Here is a 9,553-nt window from a genome sequence, read left to right on the forward strand (position 1 = left end):
AGACACGGCCCCTTCTTTTGTATATCTATTTAAGAAACAACCACAGTACACTGCGAACTTCTTTTTCATTTTTGTCGTTTCTTTTTGTCTTTTGAACGTCTGCATTTGAGTACTCTGACTGTCTGAAGAAGAAGAGGATTGAGAGGGAGAGAGAGAGAGAGAATGACGAAAGGAGGGAGAGGAGGAAGGAGAGAGAACTGAGGGAGTACAGGACTGAACTTCCAAAACTCGCTCCCGCTCAGCCAACCCTAATGGCTTGGGCCCTAACCTCAAACTTTGATCGAACGTCCACGAAATGTCTGGGGATGCAGTCTTCTCAACACGCGCAAACTTAGAGACCCTCTCTATGCAGGCTCTTGAATTGGGAATGGGGACAACGTCCGTGTTTGAAACAATAAACCACTTCAATTGTAATCTGCTTCCCAACCCCAGCGGGACTCACCACAAACCTGCACTCTGAACATGACAATCTCTAGTAGTCTGTTTTCATCATTCACTTGTGTAAATTATTTTACAGTAACTAGTTTTAACATGGCAGAGGCAGATGTTTGGTAAGGATAAGATAAGTCATTTTGGAGGGGGGTGGGACGGGGGTCTCATTTTTTGTAAGTTTTTTTTTGGGTAAAGGATTGTGCGTCATGATTTGTTGTGCCTTATAAACGTGTTTGTGTGTTACTTTGTCACTTTTGTTTATTTGGAAATGTTGATGTATGTAGATAAAAAGAACAAAATCAAAACAAGGACCCCATGTGATCATTTCTTGTCATGTCCAAATATTGCATTTCTGTGCCGATCTATGTAAATCTAATTAAACTGAATCCATATTATTTTATGACAAGACAAACATGGATCCCTTCACAGCATTACTGATCAATGAAGACAAGATAAAATGTAATATCTGTGACGTTTTCATGACACGACCAACGGCAAGATAGGTATTATCTTAATAATTATCTTAATTATTATATTAGCAGATCTAGTATTACAGATGAATTTCAGGAAATAAAATTGAACATTAACATCCATTTGATTTTCATGACATTGCTTATTATGAAAGATCGGTTTAGCTACAGATCTTCCTGGGCTAAGGCCACACCCAACCTAGGCCCTGTCCAGAAGCAGCCCCTTCTCCTTAGACACTTGCGTAGATCTAAGAGGAGTAGAAGTGACTACACACCAAAGTAACAGGTACCAGTTCCAAACTAACCTAGACAATACACACCTACCCCCAAACTGTGCCACAATCTCCCACCGAGCACAGTTTTTGGGGAAGGCCTCAGAGACAGAAATACAAAAGTGCACCATTATAGAATCATGTCAAACCTACACCTGTCACCTAGGAGCAATTTCTGGACAGGATCCAATTATCACCATCTCCAACACTGAATTAAGGGCTTAAAGCTTCCAATACAAATGAGTGGTAATTAAGCCAAATCCCCAAAAAATTATCTAGGTACAATTTGCTGAGAAAGTGGAAAGACAACAATAACGGTCTCCTCTAGTCCCACCAAAGCCTATCTAAAACATTTGCTTAATATTTTCCCTTGGAGCCTTTCAAAGCTGTACCCACTGCTGACCTGAAGTTCATTGTCATCAATCCTACCAACAATGCATATGACCCTACTCAGAGCATGCCATCTTTAATTGGTTATTTTCCCTCCCCATTGAATGAAGACACTCCAGACAGTTTCCATTTCCACAAGCTTTTATTGACACCTCATTTCTTGGCTTTGAAATATTCCTCAATCACATCCTTGGCTTGAGACTCCTTGCCATAGTCCTGCAGACAGAAAGGAGAAGGAATGTTGTTACGCAAAGGGAAAGTCAGTATGCAAGAGATCAGACAAGAGTTACATCTGATGCAAGGTAAGGACCAGTACAGATCGTAAAATAAGACTGCTCATTACTTTTGAGAAGCAGACTTCAACATACGCTGCATTAAAGAACGATGTTTAAGCGATCAGGACACACTGACCATTCCACTGGGATAGGAAGGCAAAACACATCAATGTAGTCCAACTTGTACTTCTCCCACAAGGAAACTTTTGGAACGGTTTGTACAAGCTTGGTGTAGGATATAGGATTACAGTTTCTTGCATGGTTTATTTTCCAAGTAGCTTTGAACGCAAGAAACCGTAACCCTACATGTTACAGAATGTATTTGAAATTCTTAAAATAACTAGGGAATCAACGCTTAGCAGAAGTAAGATCCCATTGAGGCCAGTTTTGCTTCTCTAGAGTGAACAGGAAAGAGAGTGTCCAACATCAAATTACCACTAATAGATACATGTGTTACCATTTAGATCAAATGTGGCCATTCTTAGGGACCCCACACACCACTGGTAGGTGGAGGGGCTCGTACCCTGGCACACATACTCTTGCCAGAGTTAATCAACAGCAGCTGCATGGCACAGAGAGCACAGCACCTGCACTCGACTGGCACGGAACTAAGGGGTTTCAACCCTTTTGACATCACGGTGGATGAACCATCAACTCATTCAACATCACCCCCCTCACCCCACTGTTTCCCATCTGACATCACTACGGACCGTCAACCCACTCCATCTATGACATTCCAGCTCAACACATTCCACGACATCACAATGGCCGTGCCAGCTCCCAGTTCCAGACCGGCGGGGCTTTACCTTGATGACGACGCAGCTGCAGCCCACCACCTTGCGGGGTTTGCCCTCACGGTCGATCTTGCACAGACCGACCCACTCACCGAGCTTCTTGTTGTCGTCAACCTGGGCAGAGGGGTAAATGAGCATTAAAGCAGCGCCGTTTCACCAGTGGTGCAACCTTGTAAACGGGTCAAGTAGGCACACGATGGCAGTACCCCCGACTACTCAGTAGAGGGAGCCAAATATACACTGAGCAACATCTACTTCACCAGGCACACTCCTAATGCATAACACTCCTAACACATAACAAGTCAATTACTCAGCTGTCCCATAGATCAGATGTAAGATAACCATGTTGGCAACAAAGCTCATATTCAAGACCCCCCCCCCCCGCCCCCAACAAAAACATTTAAGTTCTAGCATCCTCAATCATATCCATCACACACTCCAGTACCTTGATGAGGTTGATCTGATGCTCAGCGCAGAGGGCTTCCACCAGCTTCACGTACATGGGCTCGTCACAGTTGGCCGCCAGGACACAGAGGTGGGCCTGGCGCCTAAACAGAACACACATCACCCATTAAACCACACGGCCAGCAGCTAACCAGCACCTAGAGAGACGGTCCACACTCAAGTATCATCATCTCAGACAGAATTGGGTAACAATGGCGGTTCTCCTCACGGAATTCAGAAGAGGGAGCCAAATTATCATCAGTGATACTTCGCTTGAGCACACGTCTAGAGAGCGGGACAAGAGTAAGAACCGTACTTGTCCAGAGCCTTGGCAGCCTCACGGATACCGCGGGCCAAGCCGTCGTGGATGAGTGCGGTCTTGAGCACTTCGGGGAGAGCGGTGTTGACATCCATCACACCTCCAGCGGCGACGCTGAAGGGGGGGAGAGGGCACAGGTTAGTCTAACCCGAGAAAGATGCATGTGTTGGGCTGCATCATCGCTGACTCCGGCGTGTCAGACAGGAGGTCTCACTCATGATTGAGAGTGAAGGGGTATCCGACTAAGAAATAAAAAATCATCACACATGCCGGAGAATAACCAGTGGGATTATGACTACAGGATGAAGCAACAATGCAGCTAGCCTTCCCGGATAAAGATAGTTAGCTGGCCAGGCGGGTGAACGCTTGATGCTGCAGTTTCGCTAAACAACTGTTGTTAAAGAGGAAAAGCACGGATAAACTAGGAGCTAGAACACAAATATTGCACTTAATGTTGACAATGAGGTACATAGCTGCTGGTTCAGTGCCAGTCAGTAGTAGTATAGTCACGCTCTTACCCTTCCTCGGCCATTGTAAATTAGCGATGGATGGGGGACCTAAAATTCTGCAATAACAACCAAACATGAAAGAAAAGTTATTATCCATTATGATAAGGTCACTTTGGTGAATTTTTCACTGAGGATGTTTAATAAATCTGTTAGATTATTAGGCCAGACGCTGAAACCCACCCAATCCTCCTCACTGACAGCGGGTAAAGAGGACGTCATACATTCCGCGACATTCATTTAAGGCCAAAAGGACCCACATAATCCGGGCGCCCATTTTCCTGCCTGTCAGATAGGCAGCCCGGGATCTTGTCAGTGTCCGTTTTAGAATCGAAAGAACATATCGTTTTGAACATATCTAAAAATAAGTATAATTGTTAATGCAATACATATTGCCTCTGAATGATTGTAAAAGTATCGACTCACAAGAGTATCCATTGGTCTCATCTACTGCCACCTGGGAGCGCTATTTCTACGATGTACTGTATTATTCCACTGTACGATGAATAGGGAAAAATGCCATGTCAAAAAGGAGCATTGCAATTACAGTAATAGTCTCTTCAGAATGACTGTTATTGAAACTGGGTTTTGGTATGATGTTTGTTCTTTCAATAGAACCGTTTTTTTTTGTAAATAAATTCTGAATCCCACCATAGGGCCAAGCTTACAAGCATTCCCTTCGAGTTCAAGGCAATGCATGCCACAGAGGTGTGTGTGTGTGTGTGTGTGTGTGTGTGTCTGTGTCTGTGCATGCGTGCGTGTGATTCTCATGTTTATAGAAAATAAGACAAAGAAAGTGTGTGCGTGTGTCTCTGTGTCTGTGTGTCTGTGTGTGTGTGTGTGTGTGTGTGTGTGTGTGTGTGTGTGTGTGTGTGTGTGTGTGTGTGTGCGTGCGTGCACGTGTGAGTGTGCGTGTATGTGCATGCAAGGGTGCCTGTGTATGTGCGTAGGTGTGTGGGGCAATACAGACAAATAGGCAAGACTGCTACTAGTGAGACACCACATAGGTGGTTGGCAGACAAGAGGGGTGTGGTCCAAAAGGTAGGCAAAGCCGTGTCCAAACTTGCTCACCTTGTCTGCTGCTGCACTTTGAATCCTGCACTGTACTATAACGTCTTTACACACTCACTCACACATAGAGCATCTGACAATAGACCACTGCTCCTACTGAAACACAACACATAGCCAACGCTCAAATTTGTATTGTCTTCCGACTGGATTATTCCCCAGGTACCATGTCTATCAAGGTGTATTACACCAGTGTAAGCGGCTCCAGAGAGGTATGTGGTTTTACTGGCTTCATTCCTTTACCTGCATTCTTTCATAGACCTGTGAGCCGAAGACCTACTCCTAGTTTGTATTTGATCTGCTTATATACAATGGTTCCAGTTCTATAATCCGTACAGTGTTTGTGTAGAGGGTTTGACTTGCATCAGGTGATCGCTACATCCTCCTTATTAGAATGGGCATATGTTGTAAATCACTGGAACAAAACAAACAGAGTTTTAACCTCGCAGTTTTGTTTACTCTCTTTGCCAAAGTTCAAATGGATTTGTGTGACACACAATCCAGCGTCTGGGTCAATTACATTTAATTCAATTCAGAATTTCAGAACAATAAGTTAATTGAAAAAAAAATACAACTTATTTGAAATTAATTTCTAAATGTCCTGACACCTCATGAAATGATTAAATAGATCCAGGATAGACTGCAACCCTTACACTAACCTGACTGAACATTGAACCACTTTGTTTATTAGCTAAAGCAGCAACAGGCCCAGATCTTCAGCTACCTGGACTGTAGAAAGATCCAGTACCAGCTGGTGGACATCAGCCAGTGTACAGACCTGAAGGAGGAGATGAGGGAGAAGACAGGCAACCCCACAGCCCTGCCCCCTCAGATCTTTAATGGGGACACATACTGTGGGGTGAGTTTGTAATTCACCCCCCCCACCTCGCCCATACAACATCAACCAACAGAATGCAAATGCAAAAATGAATCTAATACTAATAACAACAACAAAGTGGTAAACAGCTGATGCATGGGAATAGAGAAATGTAACCACCAGGGTTGACCTGTCTGCGGTTTCATGCTAAATTGGGCTACTTTGAAAAAGAGGTTGCAGGTGTAAATGTATTGGTCACAGGGTGCAGGTTTTTGGGCTGGTTCTGAATTGCAATGCGGCCGCCAGGGCATTTCTCTTTCTCACTGTGGCCTGCTGCTGCTGACTATGAGGCAGTGAAGCAGGTTGTTGCTGAGTGAGTGAGTGAATGAGTGAGTGAGTGGGTGAGTGAGTGAGTGAGTGAGTGAGTGAGTGAGTGGTGGGTGAGTGGGTGAGTGAGTGAGTGAGTGGGTGAGTGAGTGAGTGAGTGAGTGAGTGAGTGAGTGAGTGGGTGAGTGAGTGAGTGAGTGAGTGAGTGGGTGAGTGAGTGAGTGAGTGAGTGGGTGAGTGAGTGAGTGAGTGAGTGAGTGAGTGAGTGAGTGAGTGGGTGAGTGAGTGAGTGAGTGAGTGGGTGAGTGAGTGAGTGAGTGAGTGAGTGAGTGAGTGAGTGAGTGAGTGAGTGAGTGAGTGGGTGAGTGAGTGAGTGAGTGAGTGGGTGAGTGAGTGAGTGAGGGAGTGAGTGGTGGGTGAGTGGGTGAGTGAGTGAGTGAGTGAGGGAGTGGGGAGCAGAGAGAGAGGGAGCAGGGAGAGAGGGAGCAGAGAGAGAGAGAGAGAGAGAGAGAGGGAGCAGAGAGAGAGGGAGTGGGGAGCAGAGAGAGAGGGAGCAGAGAGAGAGAGAGAGAGAGAGAGCAGAGAGAGAGAGAGCAGAGAGCAGAGAGAGAGGGAGCAGAGAGAGAGAGAGAGAGAGAGAGCAGAGAGAGAGGGAGCAGAGAGAGAGAGAGAGAGAGAGAGAGAGCAGAGAGAGAGGGAGCAGAGAGCAGAGAGAGAGGGAGCAGAGAGAGAGAGAGAGAGAGCAGAGAGAGAGGGAGCAGAGAGAGAGGGAGCAGAGAGAGAGGGAGCAGAGAGAGAGGGAGCAGAGAGAGAGAGAGCAGAGAGAGAGGGAGCAGAGAGAGAGGGAGCAGAGAGAGAGGGAGCAGAGAGAGAGGGAGCAGAGAGAGAGAGAGAGAGAGAGAGAGAGCAGAGAGAGAGGGAGCAGAGAGAGAGGGAGTGGGGAGCAGAGAGAGAGGGAGCAGAGAGAGAGGGAGCAGAGAGAGAGAGGGAGCCGGAGGGTGTTTGTGTTGAGAGAGCGCTGGGAGCTCCCTAGTGAGAACAACAAACTAACAGCACGAGCTACAAACTTGTTCCTTGTGATCTTGTTTGACTCGTTTGCTCTGTCCTGATTGCTCCCGGTCCCTGAATTTGTTCAATAAAATAAAAAAGCAAACTGTTTAGGCTTTTATACTTCAACATAAGATTATTTGAACATTGTGTAACACCATTTCAATAATGGTTTCTGAAAAAAAACGTACATCTTAACCATTCACTATATTCTATTTTCTAATTCTAAAATTCAGATGCAAATCTGATAACAATGCAAATAACAAACAGACAAACGGAGAGAACAAGGTAAAGACATTTGGGTTAGTTTTCAGGCCTGGTTCTGAATGGCAATTGGGCTGGAAATTTTAGCCAGACCTGGCAACCCTGGTAACCACTCTCAAATTCATAGATGTATCTATGGATGCAAGGATTGACCATTCATGAGATCAAAATGATAATTTTAACCATGTTTAGAAGCTAAGAAGCTTTAGAAGCTTGTTTACAGTAAAACAAGCTTATAGTTTGGGTTCTGATGGAGAAAGACAGTTGAACTAAGCTCATGAGGCATTTATATGTTATATTCTTCAAGAATCAACGCCATCATTCATTTGATAAAAGTTTTTAAAAAAAAAGAGTTACAGATTGCCCCTTTAAGGGCTTGAATGTCAGTGGATCAGCTGAGTCAGCTGAGGCTGGGACAGAAGCACCGGCCATGGACCTGAAGGGCCAGGGTGAGAAAGAACCCTTTTAAGAAGCCCTCTCAAAATCATTCATACCCAATGAAACACCTCTGATGCATGGTGAACAAGTCCCTGGGGTTGGGAGAAACGCCCAAGGCATTGAGTTAGCCACTGGTTTAGTATAATGCCTTATATGGTAATAGCGCTTGCTACATGCTGTTATTCCAGCCAGGAATAAACCATTGACCTCCCCCAACCCCACCATGTAAGGCATTATACTAAACCAGTGACAGTACTACATACTGGTACTCTTATCTGCTGTGTGGGGCAAACCAGAGGGTGTGGGACCAATGACTAACCCAATAACCCCCCCCCCCCTCACACACACACACACACACACACACACACACACACACACACACACACACACACACACACACACACACACACACACACACACACACACACACACACACACACACAGACTTGTTTATAGTTCATTATAGTTCAGGTGATGCTGGAATTTCACCATAGATGGGAGACACCCCCTTTAAGAACTGAGTGTACACCATGAATGTGCGCCTCACATCAGTCATGTTAGGGCTGGAATCTGACTCTGGCTAATGCCTTTAAGCTTCATAGATAGAAGAAATAACCCCGGAAGGCTGTTACTTTTCCCTGTTGGTCTTTTGGTTGTTGGGTGTGTCATGCCTATTGGGTGTGTCATGCGTCATTGTCTTTAAGCTTCACAGAGCGAGGAAATAACTCCCGAAGGCTGTTACTTTTCCTTGTTTTTCCTTGTTACGTTTCCTCTTTTGGTTGTTGGATGTTCATTGCAGCCTATTGTATTGCCTCTGATGATGTAATGGTTTAAGCACTGTTTTATTTATCTGTGTTCCATACATTTCCATCTATTTACATCAGAATGACTTTGCAACACCGAGAAACGGCCAGCTTCCCCAAACATATCTGTCACAGCGACATCTGTCAATGTCAATATCAGTGTTTGTTATTATGGGTGGCAAACTCATGATTCTGTACTGTAAACATGATCTTTCAGGGTAAAACAAAGACATCAGTTCTATGGTTACAGAAGAGTACATGAACTCTCTCTAACAATGTCACCTCTCATCTCTCCCCCCCTCCCTCCCTCTCTCTCCAGGACTACCCCTTGTTCAGTGAAGCAGTGGAGGCAGAAGAAGTAGAAGCATTCTTAAAGCTTTAACAAAAAAGATCACAATGTTTGTTCATTTTGCTTTTTGTATTTTTCTTTATTTAGACAATTAAAACCAGGGGTGGGTTTCGAATCCCCACCACTATGCGGTATACATTATATCATGTGCCATGGAAAGATAAAACTTTAAACAAATATATACACTACCATACTCTTAGTTTGAAAAATAAAGGTTGAAAAGTTGTTTATGTGTTTTGTTTGGGTTTTGAATTGACTAGTCCCAGATTAACTTTATATTAATTTGACTCTTTATATGTCATTACCATTATATTAGCCTTGTTAAACAAAAGGCTTGACATAATCCAGTTATATGTGAAGAGATCTCATACCTTGCATATACAGTTGTGACAATTGTCACTAACTTAGTTCATTTCTATGTGGCATAGGCCTCCCTTTGAAAGCAATGCAGACTAAAAGAATGCATTATATGTCATCTTTCCCTTTGAAAGTAATATACAGAAGATACAAACAGATCATATTATGAATTGGGTATTGA

At 44.3% G+C, this 9,553-nt stretch overlaps 3 protein-coding genes across 3 annotated transcripts in view; 2 read left to right on the forward strand and 1 right to left on the reverse strand.

The window, feature by feature from the left end:
* eya4 (EYA transcriptional coactivator and phosphatase 4) overlaps positions 1 to 629 on the forward strand; it is a 27,291-nt gene extending 26,662 nt beyond the window's left edge. Inside the window, exon 16 of the mRNA XM_083688778.1 lies at positions 1 to 629. This exon is cut by the window's left edge and continues 138 nt beyond it. The gene's annotated coding sequence lies outside the window, so the exon portion shown is untranslated.
* A 1,058-nt stretch (positions 630 to 1,687) lies between these two features.
* rps12 (ribosomal protein S12) lies at positions 1,688 to 4,145 on the reverse strand. Its single transcript, XM_083688695.1, has 6 exons — positions 4,086 to 4,145; positions 3,915 to 3,961; positions 3,394 to 3,510; positions 3,079 to 3,181; positions 2,646 to 2,747; positions 1,688 to 1,780 (listed from the first exon to the last, which is right to left on the reverse strand). The coding sequence occupies exons 2-6, from the start codon at positions 3,926 to 3,928 to the stop codon at positions 1,718 to 1,720; spliced, it is 399 nt and encodes a 132-aa protein (XP_083544821.1). The 5' UTR covers positions 3,929 to 3,961; positions 4,086 to 4,145; the 3' UTR covers positions 1,688 to 1,717.
* A 719-nt stretch (positions 4,146 to 4,864) lies between these two features.
* Positions 4,865 to 9,240, forward strand: LOC310817938 (SH3 domain-binding glutamic acid-rich-like protein 3). The gene is made up of 4 exons (XM_083688696.1): positions 4,865 to 4,943; positions 5,133 to 5,182; positions 5,662 to 5,829; positions 8,986 to 9,240. The coding sequence occupies exons 2-4, from the start codon at positions 5,138 to 5,140 to the stop codon at positions 9,046 to 9,048; spliced, it is 276 nt and encodes a 91-aa protein (XP_083544822.1). The 5' UTR covers positions 4,865 to 4,943; positions 5,133 to 5,137; the 3' UTR covers positions 9,049 to 9,240.
* The last annotated feature ends 313 nt before the right edge of the window (positions 9,241 to 9,553 follow it).

This window comes from Argentina silus, assembly GCF_951799395.1.
Source record: "Argentina silus genome assembly, chromosome: 17".
NCBI lineage: Eukaryota > Metazoa > Chordata > Actinopteri > Argentiniformes > Argentinidae > Argentina > Argentina silus.

Coding starts and splice junctions, on each gene's coding strand:
- rps12 (XM_083688695.1), bottom strand. Junction 3,182..3,393: donor GCTGCCAAGGCTCTGGACAA/GTACGGTTCTTA, acceptor TGTTCTGTTTAG/GCGCCAGGCCCACCTCTGTG. Junction 1,781..2,645: donor GCAGCTGCGTCGTCATCAAG/GTAAAGCCCCGC, acceptor TTCTGTCTGCAG/GACTATGGCAAGGAGTCTCA.
- LOC310817938 (XM_083688696.1), top strand. CDS start 5,138: ATGTCTATCAAGGTGTATTACACCAGTGTAAGCGGCTCCAGAGAG. Junction 5,183..5,661: donor GTGTAAGCGGCTCCAGAGAG/GTATGTGGTTTT, acceptor TTTGTTTATTAG/CTAAAGCAGCAACAGGCCCA. Junction 5,830..8,985: donor ATGGGGACACATACTGTGGG/GTGAGTTTGTAA, acceptor CTCTCTCTCCAG/GACTACCCCTTGTTCAGTGA.